The sequence below is a fragment of the Saccopteryx bilineata genome, chromosome 2, assembly GCF_036850765.1.
Source record: "Saccopteryx bilineata isolate mSacBil1 chromosome 2, mSacBil1_pri_phased_curated, whole genome shotgun sequence".
Classification (NCBI taxonomy): domain Eukaryota; kingdom Metazoa; phylum Chordata; class Mammalia; order Chiroptera; family Emballonuridae; genus Saccopteryx; species Saccopteryx bilineata.
The window spans coordinates 337,682,973-337,710,162 of record NC_089491.1 but is presented as its reverse complement, the minus strand read 5'-3'; the positions used below and the strand labels follow the sequence as shown (position 1 = coordinate 337,710,162).

The following is a 27,190-nucleotide window of genomic DNA, read 5'->3' as shown; positions in this document are numbered from 1 at the left end:
AGGGAGCACCAGAGACATACAGAGAGAGAATGAGTTGTGTGTCTTCAGGAAGAGGGTTGGAAAGACAGCTGCCAATACCCCTGTGTTGTCTATCTCCTAAACAGGATTACCAAACTACCACTGCCAGAGCTAACCAGCCTGGGCCACCACTGCAGTTTTTCTTATTATTTAAAAACAAAAACAAACAAACAAAAAAGTAAAGAACTGGTATACAAAGGAAATCATGGAAAAACCCATCATCTTAAGAGTGAAGACAGAAAATACCATAATAGCACCTAAGAATCTAAACTTAATCTAAAGACCAGAACTGCTTGAACTCCTTAGACGCTGATAAGGAAAATGTTAGGTTAGACTAAGTTATACTTTGCAAACAGGATTTTACTGATGACTAAAGAACACAGTTATTAAAAATTATGCACTTTAAAGTTATGGTAGATGTTTTGAATTGATGTATTTTTATTTCTTATTTTTAAAATTCACTATATATAGCATTAATGAAGTATCAGTACTCTGTTCACCTTCCTATGTGTATTTACAGGCATGCAGACATTTAACAGTCTAAGGTTATTTTGCTTTGGGGAATAAAAGTCTACAAAACAACTAACTCAATGAGACATACTACAAGTTAATTCCTAACAAAGATTAGAAAAACTTTGACTTTAGGGAAATATAGTTGCATTGAAAATCTTAATTCAGTGAATTTTAAGTTATGAATAGGAAGACCCTTTGAGTATGTGATTGAGAAATCATTTTAATTATGCATTTAGTGCTTAAATATAACCCTCATATTGACAAAAAAAATCAGACATTGGAAATTGGAAAATACAATGTTTTTATAAGGAAATGTACAGAAAACAAGGTCACTATTCAATCCTGATTATAAAATAAGTGATATATCATATCTGGCATTATATCCTCACAATTCAACAAGTGTCTTATTATTAATATGGGCCACAAATCTTTGCAATTTTTTCATCAAAAGGTAAAGTCTTCCCCCAACCCTCTGATTCTGGGCAGTCCTTATGGCTTGCACTGACTAACAATATGGCTGACGTTATGCTGGTGTGGGTTCCAGAGTCTGGGCCTTAAGGATTGGGAATTGCCCTGAGACCTCTGAGCACTAAGGCAGCTCAGGATGGAAGACCACGTGGTGAGAGAGGCCCAGCTTTTTCATATGTTGCAGCCCCTGCTGAACATAGCTGCTTGAGTGAGCTCCGATGAGGCTAGGAAAACTGCTCAGCTAACTCCCTGAATGTGGGAAATACTCAGGGTAGGTTTCACTCAGTAACAGGTAACTGAGTCATGAAGTCTGTATACTCCAGTAGCATCTTCCATGGCCATGACATGCTTCACTTTGCAATGATTAAAACAGACCTAAGTTGGCCCTGGCCGGTTGGCTCAGCGGTAGAGCGTCGGCCTAGCGTGCGGGGGACCCGGGTTTGATTCCCGGCCAGGGCACATAGGAGAGGCGCCCATTTGCTTCTCCACCCCCTCCCTCCTTCCTCTCTGTCTCTCTCTTCCCCTCCCGCCACCGGGCGCTGGGGATGGCTCCTTGGCCTCTGCCCCAGGCGCTGGAGTGGTTCTGGTCGCGGCAGAGCGACGTCCCGGAGGGGCGGAGCACCACTCGTGGTGGGCGAGCGGGGTGGATCCCGGTCGGGTGCATGCAGGAGTCTGTCTGACTGTCTCTCCCCATTTCCAGCTTCAGAAAAATACAAAAACAACAACAACAAAAAACAACAGACCTAAGAGCTTCCATGGAGGAAGAATAATTTCAAAATGTTTTGATTTGCCAAAGTTAGTAGAACTTAGCTGAGATACGTGTTTTTCTGCTATCTTGTAGAACATGGGAGAGAAAGCCAGATAGTTATGATTATTTACAGATGGACAAGATGAAAGATGGGCCTATTGCTATAGCACACGCTGTTTCTAGAATTACTGGTCATTATGATCACTCAGGCTTAAACGAGTTGTTAGTACATCTCCTGTGTTCCAGGTAGGGGGACATCTTCTACAATAACACACCTATTTCAAGGATGCTTTTTCAAAGCATTTCTGAAATATTTTCCCCCTTAGGCTCAGGGATGGTCCCTTTCCTTTCTCTCTAGCCTTGCTCTGCGAGAATGGCTGTTAGTTTCTGATTTTCTGCCAGTAAATCCTATCCTATTTGAATCACTTGTTTCCTTTACCACTTAGGTGAAGTTATATAAAGCATCTGGAGGTTGCTAAGGTCCTAATTATTTCATAATTTCAGATAAAATTCACAGTGCTCATCTAATAAAAAGTGAAAAACACAAGGGCACAAACAGCAATGCCAGTGCTGCCCCGGTCCCTTAAGTGCACTTGGAGACGATCTTGTCTAGAGTGGGGACCTCTAAGCTCCTTTGATTAAATATCCAACAGTAAAAAAAAAAAAAAAAAAAAAAAAAAAAAAAAAAAAAAAACCTTGGGAGCCCAGACCATCAGTATATATCCATTTAGTTATTTATAATTCTGTACTAAAAATTAATAAAGAATGATCTGAAGATGGAACAAATAATGTTCTGCCACATCTGCCTAATCACAATGACTTCAAACTAATGTTAGTTGATCTATATACCGAGGCTCATGTACACTTAGGGCAAAGTTCACGTTGATGCCAGTGGATATAAATCCATGTTCCAAATAATATTCTTGATTCTTGACAAGTTCAAGTCTTTTTGCCAATTTCCAGCTATATCTGATTAGATTTTATTACTGATTAGATAACATCATACTATGACTGATGAAGAGCTCTACCGGGAACAAGAAAAATGTCAGCTCAGCCATTTTCTCATTGTTTGTTCTTGCTTATATTTCCAATCTAGGGCTCTCATGTCATCTTTATATTAAATACAGTATTTTAATTTAAAAAGTATAAACATATGGCATATTTTCTTCCCATGTCTCAATCTATGGGGTTTTCACTTTTCTTGGGGGCATAGAACCTATATTGAATATAACTGATCTAGAGAACAGAACAGTAATCTTGAATCTTAATTGTAAATTTAAAATTCCCTAGGAATATAAGTAAGATGATATCTAGGGTTTAAAAATTTCTTTTAAGCCCACAGCTAACATCATACTCAAGGATGAAGGGCTGAAAGCTTTTCACTAATATCAGGACCACGACAAGTATGGCTGCTCTCGCCACTCCTGTTCTACACATAGTACTATTGGAAGTCCTAGTCAGAGAAATCAGGCAAGGAGGAGAAATAAAAAAAACCCTCAAATTGAAAAGAAAGAATTAAAAGCATCTCTGGTTACAGATGACATCATCTAGTAATAGAAAACCGTAAAGACTCCAGCAAAACACTATTAGAACTAAAAACATCAATTCACTGAAGTTTCTGGATACAAAATCAATATACAATACAGTAATCAATTGCATTTCTATATGCTAACAAAGAATTCTCTGAAAAAGAAATAAGATAATCTCATTTATAATAACACCAAAGACAATAAAATACTTAGGAATATATTTATTTAAAGAAGTGATAAATATATACACTAAAAACCATAGGACATTGATGAAAGAAACTGAAGAAGACACAAGTAAATAGAAAGATATCCCATTTATGGGTCAGATGCATTAATAAAGGTGGGATGTTTTATCTTTGATTTTATGAGGTGATAAGAAATAATGATTCATTGGAAGGTAACAGAGAGTGATGGTTATAAGCACAAGCCCTGATGTCACTCAGATATGGGTTTGCACATTAACTCCACACTTACAACCTGCAAGTGAACCTCATAGGTCATAAAGATGAGGTGAAATAGTGTAAAGAGCTTGTTATATAGTATTATTACTATTATAATTAGCGTATCTGAGAAGACATGATCTACACAAGCAATTAGGGGCTTGGGAGGTATTGACTAGAACAACGTATGAAGTATATCAGGTCTCAGAATGCTAATTTTTATAATTCCACTTCTGGTGTATATCCAAAAGTACATAAAGCAGGGACTCAAAGACATATTTGGGCATCTGTGTTCATAGCAGCATTATTCACAATGTCCCCAAAGTGGAAGTGTCTACTGATGAATGAATGGAGAAAAAATCATGGTTCATCCATACAGTTCAGGAAGGGAAGTACGACACTGCTACCACATGGATGAAGACATCACGCTAAATGGAGTCAGCCAGTCACAAAAGGATCGCTACCGTCTGATGCCATTTGTATGAGGTCCCTGGAATAGTGAAATTCATAGAGACAGAAAGGAGAGTGGTGGCTGCTGGGGGCCGGTGGGGAGGGAGAAAGCGAGGTTAGTATATAATCTGTATGGAGTTTCAGTTTGGGAAGATGATAGAGAGTTCTGCAGATGGATAATGGTGGTAAGTTACACAACAGCGTGAATGTGCTTAATGCCGCTGAACTGTGCACTTTCAAAATGGTTAAAAAAGAAAAAGAATGAAATACCAGTTTCCATTCCTAGCTAACACTAAAGTCCTAGCAGAATTGGGACCTTGAGAAGCCCCTGAATCTCATCCAAAGAGATGAGTGGTCTGTAACCACTTAGTGGGCCAGGAGATATTAAGTAGATATTAAGGGTATTTAGTAGTTTTATTACCCTAGAGGCAGTAGAGAAGGGTTGCCACCATGTACATCACTTGTTGCCCTGTGGACTAGGCTCAGAAGAAGCTTGTTCAAGTCTTAAGGAGGGACAGTTCCTCAGACAGAATCCCCTGATGCGAAAAGGCCAAGAGCACCAGACCTACCAGAGGCTGGGAGTTGAGTGGTCTGACATTTTTGTTACAGTCTTTACTAAGCGGCTTCTTCATTTCCACATCCCCTGATACAAGGCAGTGCAGGTTTATAGAGAAGTCATTTAATGAGAGCTGGAGGTTTAACCCTGAGTTTCACTCCTTGTGGCCCCAAATAAATACAACCTCACCCTGCGCCTGAGTTCAAAGGCCACATGGATTTTGGAAGGCTGTTAAACATAAGTGCTCAGAGTCTAATTTCAAATGCAATACACTGAAGATCCCATGACAGGGCAATTAAATTATTGAGTGGGATGGCCCAGCTATCAACTAGAGGCAGACCCGGGCATTTCACAGTGAGAACCACCGTGGGCAAATATTGGCAGGTAAATAAAGAGAGTGAGGACAGAACTATTTTTAGGATGGCTAAGAATGAGGTAAGCTTTAAAAAGGAGAAGAAACAGAAGGAAAAAAACCTACCATTTATCAAGGGATTACTGTTTGCTCTATGTTGCATCAGCCGTTGCATATATTGATACATTGATCCTCAAAGCAAATCCTATGAGGGGTTTATAATCCAAACACCACCATCTGTGGTGGTCAGTGCCCTGTCCAAGGCCAGCCCCTGCCCACCTATTGAGTTGAGTCTGGACACAGTAGAGAAAGAAAGCAGCTGTCCCACTTGCTTGAGAGAACTGGGGGTGGTGGGAGGAGTGTCTGGCTGTTGGTGGTGTTGGTGGCGGCCATCTGTCTGCAGTGACCCGGGGTCTGCTTCCAGGAGGGAGGCTGATCCCATAGCATATGCAGAACTCCTGCGCGGGGGCGTTTACCCAGCACACTTCCATGATTTCTGTGAAAAGCCCCAAAGCTGCTGGCTTGAGTGGAAGTGTTAATTGGGTTTGCGGTACCTTTAAAGAAATTGTAGGATGGTGGGGACCACATCACATTCCCTCTTCCACAAGCAGACATGACAGAAGTTGGGACTGTCTCTCTCTGGGGAGACTGTAAACAAATATTTTTCTTCACGAAGCCAGTCCTCCAGGATGGCCCTTATAATTTGTGTGCTGAATAAAGACTCATGGTATTCCTGTTTTGATACTTGGAATAGTAATCCATAAATCTTAATGTTGCTATGTATTTGGGGGAGAATTCCTCTCTTGACAATGTTTCTCAGTATCCTGATGTCACTATTTAAAGGCTGTACCATAAAAGGTCAAAATCTTGGTATCGCAGTGCTTGAGTGAAGTACTTTATTTCTCTAAAAATTGTGCAAGAGACCGTCTTGGGGAAAATGGGCAGTGTCCTCAGCATGCCCAAGGTGAGTACTTCCGGTTACAGGTGCAGATGTGCAGCCATTTATTCTGTTCCTTTCCCAGTCTGCCGCAGGTGATTCCCAGAGGAATTTCTCATATAAAGAGAAGGGACTTGGTCTTACTTAGAGAACAGCACTATACTAGGAGAGTGCCCAACATAACACCAGGAATAAAAGGTAAACACCTAAAAGTATGTATTAGAGACCAAGTCCAAAGCTTGGTTAAAATACATACATCTTTCAAAAATAATTCCTTTGGAACCACAGGTAGCTGAATTTTTTTTTTTTTAGACTTACAATACTTAATAATGATCTAAATACAGGAAGAGATACTGTTTTAACTGCCGTTTCTCCCCCAGGTGTTAGACTAATGACTTTATCATTTTCCGTTCAGGAAGTTTCTCATATAAAGACAATCTTTATATACAGAGACCTGGTTACACAGCTTATCATCACCTTTCCTGAGGTTCTATAATACAATAATTCCGATAATACCTGCTCTTGTCTTCTAATCACGTCAGGCTTCATAACATCTCATCTCTGCCATGACTATATGATTTAGAAGAATGAGGTTCCAAAGAGACAGAAAACACGCATATATTGAAAACTAAAAAGAATAAAACAAAGAAGAGAGGAGAACCCCAGTAGCAATTAAAATGCAACAGTCCGACACTGCATGTCCCGAAGCTCGTTAATACAGACATTTCCAATGACTTTAATCTTTAAGTGGTGATTGTTGAAGAAAAGAAATCAAGTTTGCGTTTCTTAAAAGACAAGAGGGAGGAAAATGACTTGTCATATCTGACTGGGTTGGAAATATAAAATCCAATTCTGTAGAAACAGAGATAAGGAAAGCACCGTGGAAGGACCATCAGCTTAGCAAACACTAAATAATGAACAACGCAGAGGATGTCTGGCGTGATAAAATACTCTATTAGGGGGACTGTTTTTAAATGAGTGATAATTGTGGCACATCCACAGTGAAAGGTTATTGAATTTTTATCTGCAGTGGGAAGCTTTAGACAGGCTTGCTGAAAAGTCACCTACAAATAGTACCTTCTTTAGATGAATTTGACCAAAAGGGGTTTTCAGGATGTCACATCTTTCTGACATTTACAGGATTTTTTTTTTCTTTTTTTGCTTCCTCGAAGGATTTGATCAGAGACTCTTGGTTTCTAAAAAGACACTTAGGTTTTCACAAGTCTTATAGAAAAATCCTCATTATTCTTTCTTTCATAAAAATTGGATTGAGTTGTTAGTGAAGAACTCCAGTCAAACCTACCCAGGACTCAACAACCAGAGATCAAAGATGTTAGTACACAGAATTAGCTGCTATTATATTATATTAATAAGCAACACTGTACCTAATACATACCTGTACCTCGTATGAAGGTCTTTCATATTTTTATTGTATAATTTATAATACTGGATATAATTACAGTATTGAAATTAGGTTAATAAAGTAAAAAAAACAAAACCTTTCCCTAAATACATGACTAGAAAGTTTGGTTCCCCAGGAGACCCTTGGGGACAGGAGGGGACACGGCTTTTACACTTCAGTTTCTTAAGTGGGTGAAATGTCAAGATCGCTCCCCCTTCCGATCCCCCTAGAAAAGTGCATTCCGTGCCATTCATACTGAGGTCACAGCAGCAAGTTCAAGTTGCGGCTGCAATCTGCAAATCAGCTGAGGACCAGCGTTATCTCAGTGGGGGAAACAGAGGCATGCTGGCTGGTGTCTGAGGCCCACTAGGAATGGGTGATTACGTTATCTTCCCGGGCAAGATGCTCTGCATTCTGAGAATGATCAGCCTAAGTCTCCATGTTGTCACTGATTCATTTTGACCTTGGGCAAACGGCCAGAATTCCGTGTTTCCCGACCCCGCTTTGTAAAACTGAGAGAATAATGGCTGGCCTGTCACACAGCTTGAGGCAGGAATAAGGGGTTAAGAATTAATGATGACAAAGGTCCTTGAAAGTTTGAAACGCAATCTAAGTGTTGAGTGCCATTCCCATTCCCATGGCACCTCTGGGACTGTCATAGGCACGCACACGCATGCACACCACCCCTTACACTTTCCCACAGTCTCGGAATGGTGTTTGTGCACTATTGATTAATAACTAAGTGGTCTGAAAGAGCATATCCCCTTTACATTGAGAACATTTTTCTAAATTCAATCCCACAAAGTGCTGGAGATTTCTTCCATTAAATTGAGGCCAGTGCTCTCGCCCCTTTCTGCTTTCTCCAAGGAATGGCGTCACAGCCAAACTTAAGTCTCAAGGGTGAACAAATGAAGAGACACACTTGATTTCTAATAAGGAGTTCATTAAGTCATGGTTCACCCTCAGTGGTGGGCTTATTTGAGGTTTTAAATCACCAACGAGCTGAGGGCTTGTCCAGATAACAGCTTAGATTTAACAGCATGCTCAGTGCCTTCTGTTATGGTCCTCTCACTGCTTCTGTTTGGCAGATACCTCAGTCCCCTCATGTTTCTCGTTTGAGTCTCCCCACCTTAGTAGCCACTCATCCTCGCTCGGGTGTGGCCTTGGGTCATTCGGCATTTCCACCATGTCCTTGGGCTGGCCCTGAGACTTCTGCATGACACCGTAGGGGCCTCTCTTGCTTTCCAACTTCTTCTGCCTCTCCCTTTCCCCAGTGATTTTCATTCCCATCTCCTCTTCTTGTTACCATCTTCTGGCTTTGTTTGAAGAGGTAATCATTCAATTGGAAGCTCCCAGCCACCACATTTAAGCATCCATGATATTATCATATTTTAATAAAATATTTCCCTTATGGATACAGATGTCGGCATTTTCAAAGAAAGAGCCACATAACTCTTCCTAGGCAGAGACGCAGAACTCTGTAATTACATTGAAGCGCCCACAGCACTACCTTCTGTGGATCCATAATTGGGAATCAGCTCCTTGCAGAGGGAGGTGTGGTGCTGCTTTTTGATCAGTGCTCAGCACAGGACAATGAACTCTACGGATGACCAGCTGATTGACTGACAGGAAGGGAATTGTGTTTGGTTCTGGTATGTGTTTGAAGAACAAAAAGGTATTCTTTTGAGACTCAGCTGTGGTTTCTCAGGTGGGCAACTTGTAGACAGAGGTGACACCCAATGCAGACCTCACATACATTTAGAATCTCTGGCAGACTGACAGCCATGATTTACGAGGAATGTTCTGGAGCACAGATATGAAAAGAGTTTTAAAAGTAACCATGGAGTTGAGATAAAAGGGAAGCCAAGAGAGGGAGAAGAAAGGTAAAGACCCGACGCCAGGGGAGGTGTGAGCTCCAGAGATAGGATGCAAAGTAGTGACCCCAGGAACCCCATACTGAGTACCCACTGTGCATCACATAGAGCTAAGAATTCCAAGTTCCTCATTTCATTCAATGGTTACAGTAACCTAATGTTTCTATTCATAGGTAAAATGCCTGATTAGCTCAGAAAAGTTAAATAAATTAGTTAAATAATTGTTCTATGGTAACACAATAACTTGCCTGACTTGCCCCATGTAACGTCAACTACCACTATATGCCTGCTAGAGTAAGGGATAAGTATGGGAAAGGCTCTATGAATTAAAAGAAGAAAGATGTTGAGAAAGAGGCAAAAATGACCACAATTTATAAGCCATGTGAGAATATTCAATGAGAGGAAAAGAGAAAAAAAAGAGTAGAATAGAAATGTTTTAAAAGGGGACTAATTCTCGTGTATCAGTATTTACATTGTGCTAAAAGCAAAGGAACATGGGAACCCCATTGGTCAGCCTGCAGCCCGGCTGGTAGTGGTAGCACACAGCACATCAATGCGGACATGGAGCTGGGGGTCTTACAAGACGAGAGAATTACCAGCATTTCTGCTGCTAGTAGCAACATGGGTTTCGGGGGATTCCTAAGATCAGGTGAACACCCTGAGCACAGCGCCTTTCCACACAATTCTTCCTCTACTAAGATAAATTTCAATTAGCTTTTAAATAACAACAGAGTATAAATGAAGACTGAAAATGAACAAAACTGAATCATCATAAAATTATCATTTGATGTTTTTATTTCTATACAACGTGATCAGTGGTGAAAATATATTTGGATATCATTTTTAAAAGTGATAAAGGTTCAACAAAAATAGAAGTAGTGTCAGTTAGATAAGATCAAAAGAAATTCAGAGTACGGACAAGATAGGACACCAGCGGTGACTTAATGTTCTTGGTAGACAATGTGGTCATGAAGTTAACCAATGGCAATGAACTCGGAAGGTATTGCCAGTAAAGGAAGAAGATTGAGGGTGAAGCCACAGGACGAGAGTCAGCTTTAAAAACATGACAACTAGGTTGACCAGGTGGTGGCGCTGTAGATAAAGTGTCAGACTGGGACGCAGCGGATACAGGTTTGAAACCCTGAGGTCTCCGGCTTGAGTGTGGGGTCACCAGCTTGAGTGTGGGATCATAGACATGACCTCGTGGTCGCTGGCTTGAGCCCAAGGTTGCTGGCTTGAGCAAGGGGTCATTTGGTCTGCTGGAGCCCTCCCCCCAGTAAAGGCACATATGAGAAAGCAATCAATGAACAATTAAGGTGCTGCAACGAAGACTTGATGCTTCTCAGCTCTCTCCCTTCCTGTCTGTCTGTCCCTACCAGTCTCTCTTTGTCTCTCTCTGTTTCTGTCACACACACACACACACACACACACACACACACACACACAACACAACAAAAGAAAAAAAGCACATGACAACTAATAAGGCCAAAAAATGATGATGGCATGGAAAGCCTAACCACGGAAAGATGATTAGAGACACTAAATATGTAGAGTAAGGCTGGGCAAATGTCCGAGGAGCTGTCCGATAACAGTCTACAAATATTTGAAACTTGTAAATACCAGAGCAGGAGAGGAATTACTATGCATGGAGTTTTAATTAAAAACAATCAGATGAAATTATGACAGGGAAAATTCTAGCTTAATGGGTTGACAGAAGCAAAGCTAAAACAGGACAATGTCTCATGAGATTGTGGCGAGGGACATTTTTAGTCTCATTTGTGTCAAGGCAGAAAAACAAATGGCGGAAACGGGGGCTCTGCGTGCTAGCTTTCATTTCCCATTAGGGCAAAGCCCACGACAGTGAGCTCTGGTATGGGAGAATTTATATCCCATCTTCTAGAAAATGTTACCTCATAGCAGTCAACACAGAAAGGTCTCCAAGTCGGACACACAGCCAGGTACTAGGGGGATGTGCAGACACACCTGGACCTTTCCACCCTTATTTTCAATGATATGATTGATGTGCAAACACTTCCGCATTCATTCATTTGGCTTGGCGGTCAGCCTTCTGTGTCAAAAAGACACACGGGTTCTTTGTGCTCTTCTTACTTACTTGCTTTGGAAAGGGTAAGAGGGATGTTTTTATTTTTAATCAGATTTGGGAGACAGTTGGGCTCTCTGAAGACAGCTAAGCAGAAGGGTGCTGTTGTCTTGATTCTACTGTAGAATCAAAGACAATTCTAGGCCTGGTGTTCTTGTCCATAACAAGAGAAGTCATGTGAAGCCCAAGCATTTGAGAATAGAAGAGCTGGCAAAATAACTACAAAGGCTTTCCCAAATATAAAGAGCTATCGGCATTAAGAAATTTGGGGGGAAGGGCTTTATATCAACCTTGGCTATTTGTTGAAATCGCCTGAGGAAGTGTTAAAAGCACAGGCATAGCCCCCTAAGTCTGACCACAAGCTCAGTTGCTGAATCTAATATAAGCCAAGACTGAGAACCAATCCTTTAGACGAGTGCTTTTTTAAATCTCTGATTTGATGGTTTGGGATGCCCAGGCCACACCTGGAACAACTAGATAAAAATCTCTGGGAGAGGGGCCCAGTTCAATCTTCCCGCCCCCAGCATCAGTATTTTTACAGCTCAATTGAACACACTGATGTGTAGCAAAGTTGTGAAATGTTACTCTAAAACCCATTGCTCAGGAAGCAAGTTTCACTTGCAACATTGCACATGGGAACTTAATGACAAGGGATTAAAATAAGACCGTTTTTAATGAACAAATTCAGGTAAGTCTTTTCTTCTCAGCATGGCTTTGTCTGGAATTTATATGGTTGTGTCCATTTACCAAGGGCTGTTCACCACACCCAGCCACTGAGAAATAGCTACAGGCCCCCACCAAGTGGCTCAGGGTAGAAGAAACAACTTCTCCTGAACAGAGCCCTTCAGACCCACAAGATTATAATCGATATCAACTGCATAATTGTTTTAGGTGGACAACAATTTTTTTAGCAGCTACTCAACTTGTCCAAACATTGTGCTTATAATAGATACATTTGTCATGTTAAAAAAAAAAAGTCACTAGAAAGATAAATAGACAAAAGCAATTTGTGGTGGGAAAGTAGAAAGTCGATCTAGAATTCAGAAGAAACTGTCTGTCTAGAGAAGATTACAAGAATTGGAGGCATAAAAATCAATCCCAGAACATCATCAGTGATAAGTCACAGTGATAGGAGTTATCCTTGATATGATGTGATGAGAATGTCACTTTATTTCTGTGGTTTTTCTTCCCGAAACCCATAAACCCAGTGTTGTCGTGAAAAGAGATCAGACAATCCCATACTAAAGGATATTATCTGAAATATCTGACTACTATGCCCCTAAATCGTCAAGGTCATCAAAGCAAGAAAAGCCTACAAACAGTCTAGATGAGCATAAAAAGGCATAATGACTAAAGGAATTATGATGTCCTAGACGTGATCCTGGAACAGACAGAGGACATTAGGTAAGAACTAAGGAAATCTGGCCCTGGCCAGTTGGCTCAGTGGATGGAGTGTTGACCTGTCATATCAGCGTCCCAGGTTTGATTCCTGGTCAGGGCACCCAGGGGAGGCGACCATCTGCTTCTCTCCTCCTCTCTCTCCACCTTCACTCCATCTTCCCCTCCCACAGCCAATGGCTCCCTTGGCTTGAGCATTGGAACCAGGTGCTGAGGCTAGCTTGTTGGAGCATTAGCCTCAGGTGCTAAAAATAGCTCAAATGATTCGAGCATTGGCCCCAGACGTGGGTTGCTGGGTGGATCCTGGTTGGGGCACATGTGGGAGTCTGCCTCACTATTTCCCCTTCTTTCATCTAAATAATAATGATGATGATGATGATAATAATAATGTATCGATATTGGTTCATTAGTTGTGATGAATGTAAGATGGGGAAAATGGGTATGAAATACAAAACTATTCCAAAATAAATAACCTTATTTTTTTAAAAAAGAAATCAATACCAGGAGCCAGATAAGCATTCGTCAGTGAATTGAGGTGTGCAATTACATTAGCAGCTGTAATCTTTAAGAATTGTGAGGACAGTGTAATGATTGGCAAAGGGTCATTAATGCAGACTAGTTTGAACAAGCGAAAAGGGAAGCTGGAGTTATTTTATATTGGTTGACTGGATCTTCAGGCCAAAGGTCTTTACTATCCAGAGATGGCCAGGCAGGGGCCAGGGAATTGTTTTCACATACATTAAAGTACTTTATAGAGAAGATATTCAACATTTAATTTCTGAAGAACAGGACAAAGGAAAGAGGTTTAGAATGCAGCCAGGGGACTTTAATAAAAAATAGATAACCTCCTAGATGGTGAGGTTGCTTAAAGAGCAGAATATATAATCAGGGAAGTTTTAGAATCTCTAATCCTGGAGACTTTTGACAGAATCCCAAACAGAGAGGAGGCCCCCTGAGAAGCCAGTGCAGACAAAATGAGCCCCAGAGCCCCCTTCCTGCTCTCTGTAGTCTATTTTTAAAAGCAACACATCCTTAAAACAAAAGGATAAAATACAAAAGAAAATCATTAGTGTTCAAATTGAATCCATGCTAACAATTTTTATGTAGGTCACATTTTGCTGAGAATTTTCTTTACTGTAACAGTTCATCTCAAAGTCTTTCTTTAGGATTTTAAAGAAAAGCAGGTGCTACAATGGACAGATGCCATTATGTGCCTTTATTACAAGGCTGAAGTTGTGATCTATGGGGAAAAGAAAATACATACAGTGCCCAAGCCATTTTTTTTCTTTTTAACTAAGATAGAGCAGGGGAGGTAGAGAGACAGACTTCTGCATGCGCCCCAACCAGGATCCACCTGGCAAACCCACTTGGGGGGTGATGCTCTGTGCTCAGCAACCGAGCTATATTTAGTGCCTGAGGCAGAGACCATGGAGCCTTTCTCAGCACCTAGGGCCAAGTCTTTCAAGCCAGTCAAGCCATGACTGTGGGAGACAGGAGAGGGATAGGGAGAGGGCAATGAAGAGAGAGAAAGGGGGGGGAGGGAGATGGGTAGAGAAGCAGATGGTCACTTCTTCTGTGTGCCCTGACCAGGAATCAAACCTGGGACATCCACACGCTGGGCTGATGCTCTACTGCTGAGCAAACCAGCCAGGGCCATGCCCAAGCCTTAATGTTATCCTGCTTAGCTTTCTTGCACAGAAAGCATGTTTGCTAAAACAGATCCCGAACATAAAGGACTTCTAGAATTGGGAGTGGAGGACAGAGACTGAGGTGTGGGTGGGCAGAATGAGTTAGAAAACAAGGTATATACAAAGAGAACCAGAGGGATCCATGAGAGAGAAGGTCAGACCGGGTCAATCCAGTCCTCTCCAGGACTGTTTCTGGAGCTCTTGCCAAAAATGTCCTTTTCGTTAGGGATCAAATAATCCTGGGGCTGCTGGTGGTCAAGGATGTTGCCCTATGGAAAACCTTCATCTGAGATGGGAAGTAATAAAGAGAAAATACCAAGAGATAGAGAAAGGGAGAGAGAGTGAGCAGGTGTGTAAACCTGTCTGTGACATGATGCTTTCTTGGCCAGCCTCTGGATCCAGCCACACCTGAAGCTGCCTGATTTACCAATTTTATGAATCAATGCATTCTCGTGTTCTCTTTCCTTCAACTGGTCTGTGACTATCATTGGAAAGAATCACAAAGTAGAACCGGTTTAGGGAAGACTCAGAGGGGACTATCAGAAGAAACTGGAGCAGAAACCACTGAACTGCAATTCTCTTCAGTATGACAGATCTTCAAGGTGGATGAGAATCCTATAATATGTGAAGAGATATTCTACTGTGAAAATAAGTTTCTGCCAACTTCCTCCACTCCATTCCATGAACAGCTTCTTAATGATAATAAAACCCATTGTTTGCCATACCAAACAGTTAACAAGATGCATAACAACAAATCAACCTGCCGTTTTTCTTTGAGCTCTTCCCCATCCTGGCTAACCATGAGTGCTGGACAAAAAGCTGGCATCTGCTTCCTGCTACCTAGCCCAGGTTTAGAAAAACTTCTGTTCTGGTCATCAGGTTTACTTTTCAAAAGAACCAAAAGGGGTTGTTCATTATTCCCTTTCTAGAGTCACAATGACATGGATCAATCAAAGAAACTCATTATCTGAGAAGTCCCTGCTTTGTTCAAATTGTAAATATCAATGGACACCTCTCCTGGGACTCAAAGGACAGATTCTTGTGGGTGAGCTGGGCTTGTTAGAATAAACCTGGCTTGTGTGATGTTTTATTTACACAAAGACAGCGTAAGTGGTGACTGCAGTTCACTTGGGTTTTACATGGATCCTCAGTATGCTGACAGTTATGTAAACCACTCTCTGGGTAGACTAATCACCCCGAGAGGAACTAGGAGGGTACATTTTACAACATGGAACTGAACACGTGAGACAAAGTCTTAGTGGGCATGGAAGAAGAGACTTTGTCAGAATAACACAGGTGATTAAAGACATGAATTAAATGGAAACTGTACTGAGTACCCTCGGTGACATGAACTACAGCTAAACTAACTGCGCAATTGCAAAGTTGAGCGTAATTCTCTCTTTCTGGAAGCAGTTGCTGCCAGGTTAGCCTGTGTGGATCACTCAATGACTCGCAACGGAGGTTGTGTATTGTCTTGCCTTATGGAGCCCTTTTAGAACGGACAGGATAGAAATCTGGAACGCTGTGCCCCTGGAAATAGACATGGCATTATTAAATATTAGACAATGAGGGGTCACCAAATGGAAGGACATGGGCTCGTCATTGCTAAGAAACCCGAGCAGCCCCATATTTATAAGAATCAAAGGAAATCTTTAGGACAAGAAGAATTTGGTCCCTTTTCAGAGCTGTTTATTTTGCAATTAGCAAAAGGGAAATTAGCTATTTCTGACCATTTTTTTTTTTTTGTAAAGGGTGGCACAGGGCGATAAAATGGATAACTCAGACTTCTGCTTGTGACAGATTTGCCTGATATGATGGGACCAGTTGAAGGTTGTTTCAGGATACCTACTCAGGCTGAGTCTGCTCAGATCCAATACTGTGCCCCAACTATCCCTAATAGGTGGATATATATTCTAGTTTTATAGATCCTGGCAATAAACATTGCTAATTTTACCAGCAGATAAAAAGTAATATTTTAAATACTAAACAGTAAAAAAATAAAAGTATAAGTGAAAAGTAATATTTTTAAAAACAATTTTATTTTGACAATTATTTTTAATGGAGTGGTATTGGTCAACTAGAGCACATAGATTTAGAGAAAACATCTCTAGATCATTTTGACATTCGATTATGTTGTATACCTATCTCCCAAAGTCAAATTGTCCTCCTTCACCCTTTATTTGGTTTTCTTTATGCCCCTCCCCTCCCACCAGCCCTCCCTCTCCTCCCTTCCCCTCCCCCTGGTAACCACTGCACTCTTGTTCATGTCCATGAGTCTCAATTTTGTGTCCCACCCATGTAGGGAATCATACAGTTCTTAGTTTTTTCTGATTTACTTATTCCACACAGTATAATATTATCAAGGTCCATTCACGTTGTCGTAAACGATCCTATGTCATCATTTCTTATGGCTGAGTAGTATTCCATAGTATATATGTACCACATTTTCTTTATTCAATCTTCTATTGAAGGGCTTTATGGATGTTTCCATGTCTTGGTCACCATGAACAAGCTGCAATGAACATGGGCTGCATGTGTCTTATATACCAATGATTTTGAGCTTTGGGGGTATATACCCAGTAGAGGGATTGCTGAGCCATATTGTAGTTCTAGTCTTAATTTTTTGAGGAACCACCATGCTTTCTTCCATAATGGTTGTACTACTTTACATTCCCACCAACTGTGAATGAGGGTTCCTTTTTCTTCACAGCCTCTCCAGCATTTGTTATTACCTATCTTGTTGATAATAGCTAATCTAATAGGTGTGGGGTGGTATCTCATTGTAGTTTTGATTTGCATTTCTCTAATAGCTAGTGAAGATGAGCATCTTTTCATACATCTATTGGCCATTTGTATTTCTTCCTGGGAGAAGTGTCTGTTCGTGTCCTCTTCCCATTTTTTTTATTAGATTGTTTGCTTCTTTGTTGTTGAGTTTTGTGAGTTCTTTGGATATTAGGCCCTTATCTGAGCTGTTATTCAAAAATATCATCTCCCATTTAGTTGGCTGTCTGTTTGTTTTGTTGTCAGTTTCTTTTGCTGTGCAGAAGCTTCTTAGTCTGATGTAGTCCCATTCATTTATCTTTGCCTTCACTTCCCTTGCCTTTGGAGTCAAATTCATAAAATATTCTCTATGGCCAAGATCCATGAGTTTAGTATCTATGTTTTCTTCTATGTATTTTATTGTTTCAGATTTTAAAGTAATATTTTAAGAAGATTTCTAAAACAGAGTATATGAGCTCACTCCAAAGCCCCCCTCCTGGCCCTGGCCGGTTGGCTCAGTGGTAGAGCGTTGGCCTGGCGTGCAGGAGTCCCGGGTTTGATTCCTGGCCAGGGCACACAGGAGAAGCGCCCATCTGCTTCTCCACCCCTCCCCCTCTTCTTCCTCCCTGTCTCTCTCTTCCCCTCCCTCAGCCAAGGCTCCATTGGAGCAAAGTTGGCCCCGGGCGCTGAGGATGGCTCTGTGGCCTCTGCCTCAGGTGCTAGAATGACTCTGATTGCGGCAGAGCGATGCCCCAGATGGGCAGTGCATCGCCCCCTGGTGAGCATGCTGGGTGGATCCCAGTGGGGTGCATGCGGGAGTCTGTCTGACTGCCTCCCCGTTTCCAACTTAAGCAAAATACAAAAAAATTAAAAAAACAAACAAAAAAAAGCCCCCCTCCTTCTGTTGACCTTCAAGATAGATTGACAATCAGCATGACACCCTAAGTAGCATTCAAGGGCTCTTAGCTCTGCCTATGGAGCCTGAGTTCTGGAATAGCTCACCCCTGTGAATTTCAACTACACCTCTTCCACCTGTGTGCTGGAAACCAGTGCTAATCAAGTAATAATTACTTTTCAAAAGACAATCGTAAGCAACTTACTCTGAAGTTCACACTCCAAGTAATGTAAGCACTTTCCTTCCGATAATATTCTAATAGTTAACTGATGTCAAGTTCAGGGCTAATTTTGTTTCTTTCATGTTCTTGTTGGGTATTTTTTTTTTTTTTTTGCCTTTTTCTGCCTCTCCATTCATGCATTCCAACCTGCCCTCCCCTTTACCCCTTCTTGTCATTTTGTCTCTGCCTCTATTGTAAATGCCTAACACAAACTCCAGAACTAAGGCCTTTAAAAAGTATTTACTTTGTAGTTACTGAATACAGTTAATGTACCCTAAAGTTTTCAAATTATTTTTCTCTGCATCATTGGTTCTTGACAGAAAAAAAGAGTCTCACATTTTTATTTCATATCCTATTTCTTAATTTCCTTGAAATCTATAATTATCTCTCAACCATCTCTTTTCCAAAATAATTGTTTTCTCATATTCTCTATTTTCTAGCATCTTAATCACTTCTATTGTTCTCTTTTTTTAGACACTTTTTCATTAACTTTGTATCAGTTAAAATGAAAACATTAGCTGTGCACTAATCTCCGAGACATAGTGCCTACCCCGGAGAAGTTGTGAGGAGGACAGAGGTATGACTTTTCCTTCACGAGATACAGTGGTTCAAGCTTTCATGCTTCTATGTTTCTAAAGTTTAATATCGAGCTATGTGAACACGGACCATTTTTGGCCTCCTATGCCTCATGTAGGAAAGCCAACATTACTTCCTTTTGCAGAATCACTAAGTCACAGAGGCTCAACACGAGCAGAATTCTGGCTCTGTCAACTTGGACGTGCCTCCACGTGATGACACACATTTCAAACGAAAGTGCTCAGGCCAGTTCCTCAGTAGTCCCCGCAAGAGCCCCCCACTAGTTACTCACTCTGGGATGTTGAAAGATTGGAGAAAGCTGACTTTGTTCGACCTGCTAACCATTCCAGACTCTCGTGCATGTTGGCCAAGGCTTTGAGGTCACTGACGTCACGCAGGATGTCTTGCGAAGGGATTAATTTATCGCCCAGGTTCCCAATAAGGACTTCTGACTCCTTGCCGAAGGCTGCCCTGGAAAGCAAACCGGAAACACTTCACACACAGCAAGGAAAGGACGGGGGTGGGCAATACTTTTGAAGACATGCCTAGCACAATGTTTGTTACAATCACTGTATTGCAGCAAGCTTTTTTCCCTAGATTTAGTCTTATGAGAAAACTACCCTATACCTGCTTAAAATTACTCTGGCAGGAGAAAGAGTTCTTGGAAGGAGAAGGGAGTGACCCTGATGCTTGTATCTTCAACAGCAACCAGTACGGGCCCGACCCATTACCTCTTTCTCCTGCGATGGAGACTGGTCAACTTAGGGTGTTAAATATACACACTGTTTGAGAGTTGTTGAAAGAAATAAAACCACCAAGTGAATCTGGCAGCTAGAAAACGTTTTGAAGTGTTCAAAAGCAAAGAGGGTCCGGGCCCTTTAGGAAAGCCGATGATCGCTGAGATGGGTGATGGGTCTCATTTATTCATTCATTCGCTCACTCATTTGCTTACTCTAAAAAGAATCTGTGGCAAATCAACTAAGAAGCATTAAGGCATTCCTTATTTGGCAAGAACATCCAGTAAAAATCAACGCTGGGATCCTTTCACTGATTGGAAAAATACAGTCAGGTGGATGTCACACAGAGCCCAGTGTCCTCACGATGTTTGTGGAGGGTTGGAAAGTCATGCTACATGGGGACGAGTTGGAGGGGACCCCAGAGACTGTGTGGCTCAGCCACTGCACAGGTGGGACAACGAAGGCTCGGAAGGTTACCTGCTTCGCCTCCAGGACACAGGCTGTCCAATTGCCACAGCTCTCTTTCTTTCAAAAGGACAGAGGACTGAAACGATTAGAAATGACTAAGGATGTTAGGGAGGAAAACTCCTGTCTTTTCGGGAAAGCGACGCCCAGGTGGGTAAGCATCGCTGAGGCTGGTGGGAGCCAGAATAGGCGCCTGGAGTTTTCCATAGAAGCCTCTCCCAGGGGTTTGAAACTCAAGACACCTTAAGTGAGCAAAAGCAAGGGCTTTATTTAAGTAGAACAACCAATATTAAGTTTCAAGCAGACAGTGATTAATAACTGCGACACCTATAGTCGGAGTGACGTGTAATTGACACAAGTATTTAGTATCCAGCACCAGGTCGACTCCCAATACTGGAAGAACGGACTGCTATGAATTAAATGCTTTTAAAAGTGTTCACACTACGAAATAGTGACTCATGATTAGGTTTGTTTCAACAGGTTACTCGGTTAAGAGAAAGTCATGATTGATGGAGCTGGATAAGACATTGGCTATGGAGGCAGTACAGAGCAGTGGTCAGGACACAGAGACTTGAGTGCATATATAAACCTGACTTGGGGGTTTAGTAAAAGATCTTGGGGTGGGACCCGAACGTCTGCATTTCAAGCTAGTTTCAGGCTGCTTGTCTGGGAAGCATGCTTCCTTTGAGTAGGAAGGGCTATAGTGTAGACCTCAAAGTTACGCCAACCTGGGTCTGAAGCCTGAATCTGCCACCTACTTGCTGTACGATGCGGCTGAGCCTCTCTGAGCGTGCCTAGCTAGAGGTGATGGCACTGACCTCATATGAAGTATTTTGGGGAAGTAGATGAGGTGACTTTTAAAATCTCTACTGGGAAAAAATATCAGCAATGACAAGAGCAGAGAGAAACCCCCATCCAGCCACTGCTCAGCTTTAAGCAGTGGTCAGATTCAAATAATTTAACAACCAGTTCTCTGTCCTAAAGGCTGTTTTAAGTATAAAATAATGATATACCGTAAGGTCGTTTATTATTTCATGCATTTAATATTTAAATAAGAATAATAAAAGAGGTACACAAAACTAGATTATGTTATAAGAGTTTTAAAACATTAATGAAAAAATATTAAGGAATACCTGACAAAAAACAATAAAACTGTTACTTAAGATATTTCCATATTGCTTCTTAATTGGCGTCCTCACTTGCAATTATTTTCACCTATGGATGGAATGAACATCACTACGGGCGCTCAGAATATGCTGTTGCATAGATGAATGTTAAAAAAGAGTAAGGAATGTATACTGTGATTTCCACATTGGGCGGCTGCCCAGACACCCACCTGGGAGAGAACCCTGATGACAAGTGCCATTTTAACAACCGGTTCGCCAAACTCAACAAAAGATTAGGTATCGGTCTGCCAAACCGGTGCAAACCGGCTGATTCCCACCACTGGCTTTATGTATTAAATTTAAGTATTTAAATGAGTCTGTATTCCATCTGTCCTTATCCACAATATTGAGAACAAGCATTCAGATGATGGTCTTCAGTGTAACATGGTGCATGCAACTTGGTTAAAGCTAACGGGTTGTTATAATTCTTAGAATTCTTAGGTCTGTTGGTTTATTGTCAACCTGAGCTATGCTGTGACGAATGAATGAATGAAAATAGATAAGAGTGATAAAAAGTAAAGAAATTGGATGTCAAGGGCTAGTTCTACAAATGGAACCTGGTGACATCATAGCAAATGTTTCAGAGTCTAGACTTTCCTCAAAATCTTCAAGGGTAAAATAAATTATTGTGGCAGAAACCCCTAGAGGCCTATATATATGCTTTCTTAGTAAAAAAGACCCTGATATTGTTGGGGTCAGCATGTCCCCAACCTCAAAACACAATTAAACAAAACAAAAAACCCACCCTTCTTGCAGATGTGGTGGTCAATGAAATAACAACTACAGTCAGTAGATGGGCTTCCAAGAAAGCTCTTTCCAGCAGTCTTAGTTGGCAAGGACCTCTTTTGCCTCCCCCTTAACTGGAAAGCAGCCCAGGCATCAGGTGACCTTGAGCATGAAAATAAGGCTGGGAATAATGGAGCCAAAGGCAGGAGAATGTGCCGGTGACATCCTGAAGCTGCAACGTGGCCCCAGACAATGCATGCACCTCTGGTCCTCATCTTATGAGACAGAAAGTGAAATCTGATTTGTTTAAGCCATTGCTATTCCAAGTTTCTGCTGCTAGCAGCTAAATGTAATTTCTAACTGACACAATTATCCCATTAGCATAAGTGATGTCATCCCTGAAAAACTTTCTCTGAATTCGATATCCCTACAATCGAGTTACTGGGAAAGCAAAAACAATGCCTCCTCCAGGATCTGAGCACAGCAGTTATCATATCTTCCCCTCAGCTGCACTCAGTCAAGTCATAAATACTTAGTTTTCTTAATCTGTCCTTATATATCAAGCGCCCCAGCCCCCTTAACCATCTTTAATAGATACAACACAAAAAATGACTCTGAGCTAAATGGTTGAAAAGCAACAGGGGAGGCACAAGGCTTTGAAAAACAGGCTCGCAGCCATTTTTATGCATGTAGGTGCAACCCAGGGGTGGGATGTGACAATCAAGACAAATGTATTTATGTAGCAGTCTAATCTGCTCATGCGGGGGTCTGAGGGCCTTGGGCATGTCTGTGGCTCCCTTGCAGTGCCAGGTACCTATCCCGTTTTCCTCTGTCTCGCTGAGATTGGCTTAACCTCCCCGGAAGGGACAGCAATAGGATGAGAAAAATATAAACTGCCTCGTCTTGAATACATAGCAGACATCTCATTTGACGGGAATCCATAATCACCCCCTAACAACCGGGGAGAGCACAGGAGCTGTGATACTGAGGATGAATGATTGGCAGCTATAACCATTTTGCACATAAAATCATTCTTTCAAGAATTCGCGTGTGTCAGAGAGCTCGGTGGATGGTTTTTATGTGGTATAATGACCTCAAGGGCATGGCCTTAGCTGCTAGACAACAGCTGGTTTTCCCAGACCTTCTAATTTATTAAATAAATTATGGTACATCCACTCTATGGAAACGTATACAGTCACTGGGAGTTATAGAGTAGAAAATACTTGATACCAGAGCAAAATGTGCCATATAGTTTATTTTTAGCCATGAGATGCAGCTGAGTAAAAGAAACTGTTATAAAACTGGATGCACCATATAATATTTAAAAAGAATAATTATATATTTATATGAACTGAAAGAAAGTTGAAGAGCTCTATGCCAAAATGTTAACTGTGTGACAGGATCACGCTTTATGCTTCTCCATATTTTCTACATTTTTCTCCAAACAACATGTTTACTTTGCAATTAAAAACAAAAACTGGAGACCCTATTGCAAAGGAGAAAACCTTTCAAATGGACGCAGGAAGGATCTTCCCAGGGAAAACTGGAGGACGTGGGTATTACAGTCGCTTGCACATGTAGGGAGGCCACGTGAGCCTAGTGCAAAGGCTGGTTTGGGCTGCGGCTCCAGACTGGCTCAGGTGCGGTCAGCACCCCCTGCACAGGGTCTCACCGCCATGCCGACCGCAGCCAGCTCCTGTGCCAACGCTGTTTCTCCTTCCCAGATCTGAATCTTACTTACTCTTTATCTTCTGCTTATTATGAAAGCACATGACTGAATGAAGACATTACATAGTTTGGAGTGAGACGGGCAGCAGAACAATCATTATCTTGAGAAGGGAAGTGACAGGCGCTCAGTAGTGGCCCAAAGATCAGCTGGCACAGCTGAGGACAGACAGCAGAACGGAAACTGCAAGCCCCCCCATGCCGCTGCAGAGGTGAGCGTTCCTGGACCTGGAGAGCACTAAGTGAAATCAGCCAGGGGGAGAGAGACAAGGACTCATATGTGGACTATAGTGAACGAAATAAACTAACGCACTAGAAACAGACTCACAGAGAACAGATGGACAGCTGTCAGAGGGGAAGGAGGTTGGAAGGCTGGGTAAAAAAAGGTAAAGAAATTAAGTAAACAACAAAACAAAACAAAAACACCCAGAGACTTGTATGCTTTAGGTACTGTTGAGTCCCCTGGGAGCAGCCGATGTCACTGTCAGGGGCCAACATGCTCACATAGAAGCCTGTGAAACTGAAGAAGGGTGTTAACACTGGGAAGCCTAATTTTACCACACAATCATAATCTTTAAAGAGCTTGATCCAACACGACTCCACTTAAGAGAATTTTACAGAGAGCGTAAAACCTGTTTAACTTAATTTTACCACACAGTCATAATCTTTAAAGAGGTCTAGCTGACAAGAATTCATTTAAGAGAATTTTGCCAAAGAAAGCCTAAAATTGTCTTCATTTAGTCTTTAAATAATTCTGTTATCCTCTAAAATCTTAGGCAAAAAATAAATAAAAAAATTAAAAAAGCTGCATTTTCAGCAGGCTAAATGCATTTAGGAGAGAAACATCACAAATAGTTTTCAAGTGACTGATTTGCAGATCTCTGCTATATTTGGTCACATAATATACACACTTAGACTGACTGCTCTCTCTCTGTCCCATTCCCCAAATCACCCATGACTGCTCCCTGCTGCTGACCCCCACCAACAGAGCACTGGCTCGGGATCGCAGATTACATCATCCAAAGGACAGTCCCCCTGTGACCCAGAACAAAGCAGGGAAGGGCAAGGACTGAAATAAGCCATCCTAATGAATGTGAGGTGGCATTTCCCCTGCAATTTTATATGAGGAGCTGGTAGTGATGAACTTTCCTGGTGAGTTCAGGAGTCACCAGGTAGGAGAACTTGAATTCACCCATCTGACTTGAATTGGAGGACAGCTTTCTGGTCAAGATGGACGCAGTGGTCAACTCAGTGCTCGCTTCCTTCCACAATCATGTCAAACTTACAACTAAACTACGGAACAACCATCATTCAGAACCTCCTAAGATCTGGCTGAGTGAAAGTCCTACAACTAGGGAATTACAGAAGCAGCCACATCAAGACTGGTTGGAGGGGTGGAGATGCAGAATGGGCTGGCCCCACACCCACGTGTAGCGATTTGAAATTGGGAGTGATATCTCAGCTGCAGAAGTCCCTCTGAGGAGCGAGGGGTCCCAGCCCCGCAACAGGCCCTCCAGCCCAGGGTTCCAGGGCCAGGAAGAGAAGCCCCATATCTTCTGGTTTTTACAGCCAAGGATGGAGGGCTGCTGCAGTCCCTGAAAGGGCCCACGCACAAACTTACTTGGACTCACTCCCTCTGAGCTCCAGCACTGGGGCAGCAGCTTGAAAGGCACCAGAGACACACAGGGAGGAACTGAATTGTCCGCCTCAGGAGGAGAGCTGGGGGGGGGGGGCAGCTTTCTCGCAGACAGAAGTGCAAGCTGCCTGCACAGAGCTGGCAGGCAGGTGCCTTTAGCTAAGTCTCCATCACTCTGGGAAGAGTTTTAGCCCCGCCCACCCTGGTGATTCCCTGAGACCCTGTCCTACCCAACTTTCAGGCCCACTCAAGCTGTCTCCAGTAGCTTTTCCACACGAATGACCTGTTTTGGCGCATGCTTCACATTTTCCCAGAATCTCTCAAACAAGCAGCACATGGCCTTTGTGTGACCCTTACCTCTTGTTAAGTGTCCTCAGCCCTGGCACTAATAGCATGCAGCCTTGGTTCACAGGCTGGGCCCACCTGGCCACCTCCAAGTACAGCACAAGTAGCGGCCACCTGCAGATTGCTTTGTAGCTGATGCTGGTGGGTACTGAGCATGGGTGGTCATGGTGGGACACTGACGGGCAAAGGGACAGGGGAAGCCAGGGAAGTTACCCCTCCCTCTGCCCTGGGTGACGTCTCCAGCAAGGCATGCATCTCCTTGGCTCGACCTGGCTCCTACCATGCCCCAACTCCCTGTGGGTCCCTCTCCAGGCATTCCAGCTAAGGGAAGCGAGTGACTTCCTGCTGTTGCTAATCTATGGGTTACCTTCCTGTCCCGACACTCAGATCCCCGTTAACGCAGGTGACCAATTCCCATCATTAAGTTCCCTCTGAACTAACTGCTAGAGGCACTCTCTGTTTCTCATGTTAGACCCTGACTTATATACAAGACCTAGTAATAATGTCTGACCATAATCAATGCTCCTGGAAAATGAGTATATTTTTTGGCATGGGGATTAATTAGTTCAGTTTCACAGGTAGCGAAATGGAGATGTGTCAAGGTGACCTGTAAAGATCCACTTAACCATTGTCTATAAGAGCCTAAACTGATGAAGGTCATAGGAAGTGTCAGGTCACCATACCCAGATTCGTAATAATTCCAACTCATTCTTAGGGGATGCGACAGTGACACTTCCATTTATCACTTCTGCTTTTTATAACTGCTCAATCTTCAACACTTTCAAAACCTGTCTAATTTGTCAGTGTCAAAAATAATGGGGCTGGAACCATTCTGATGGGTTCTTTAACCATGGTTTTCCTCAAATGATCTCAGCTAAACCCTTGTAAACAGGAAGTAGTAAAACAGTGCAGTCACATTGATTACAATATTAGCTTTGTTCTCTTGGAAACTGCTGAAACTCACCACCACGTCTACCCTTCCGTGGTTTTCGTGCATGTACATTTCACCACACAATCATGTGAGCAGCTATTTTCCATATTTAATAGGTAATTGCTCCTCTTTAGAAGGCTGTCTCCTTCAACAATCACAATCAAGGATTTTCCATTTCCTTTCTTTGCCTACTGTTTTCGACCATTCAGAAACTTGCCGTGCTCTTGACCGGCGAGATGAGGCTGAGCAGTATACAATTCTGTGCAAAGGCAGAACTGGGAACGAGTTGCGGGAAGGTTTTCGGGCTGTTCTTTGCAGTCAAGGTGAATATACGAAATATTAGCAACTTCTCTTCTCCCAGGATCAGCTTGGGACTCTAAAAATATTCATTTACCCCCCGGTTGGAAAGCTGGGGTTTCTGGATTCCTCACCACTTAGAGATGACAGCCAGAGAAATTAATCAGAGCCATGATTAAGGTGTGAGTGGTGACCACCAGTTCTTTCCTTTGTCCTTTTAAGTCAGTGTGCCCTCGG

General features: G+C 42.2%; 1 protein-coding gene across 1 annotated transcript in view; it reads right to left on the bottom strand.

Annotated features, from left to right (window-relative positions):
* Positions 1-27,190, bottom strand: part of EXOC4 (exocyst complex component 4) — a 683,500-nt gene that overhangs the window by 98,919 nt on the left and 557,391 nt on the right. The window contains exon 14 of the mRNA XM_066262321.1: positions 19,218-19,396. Coding sequence (XP_066118418.1) covers positions 19,218-19,396 — 179 coding nt within the window. The remainder of the gene's footprint in view (positions 1-19,217; positions 19,397-27,190) is intronic.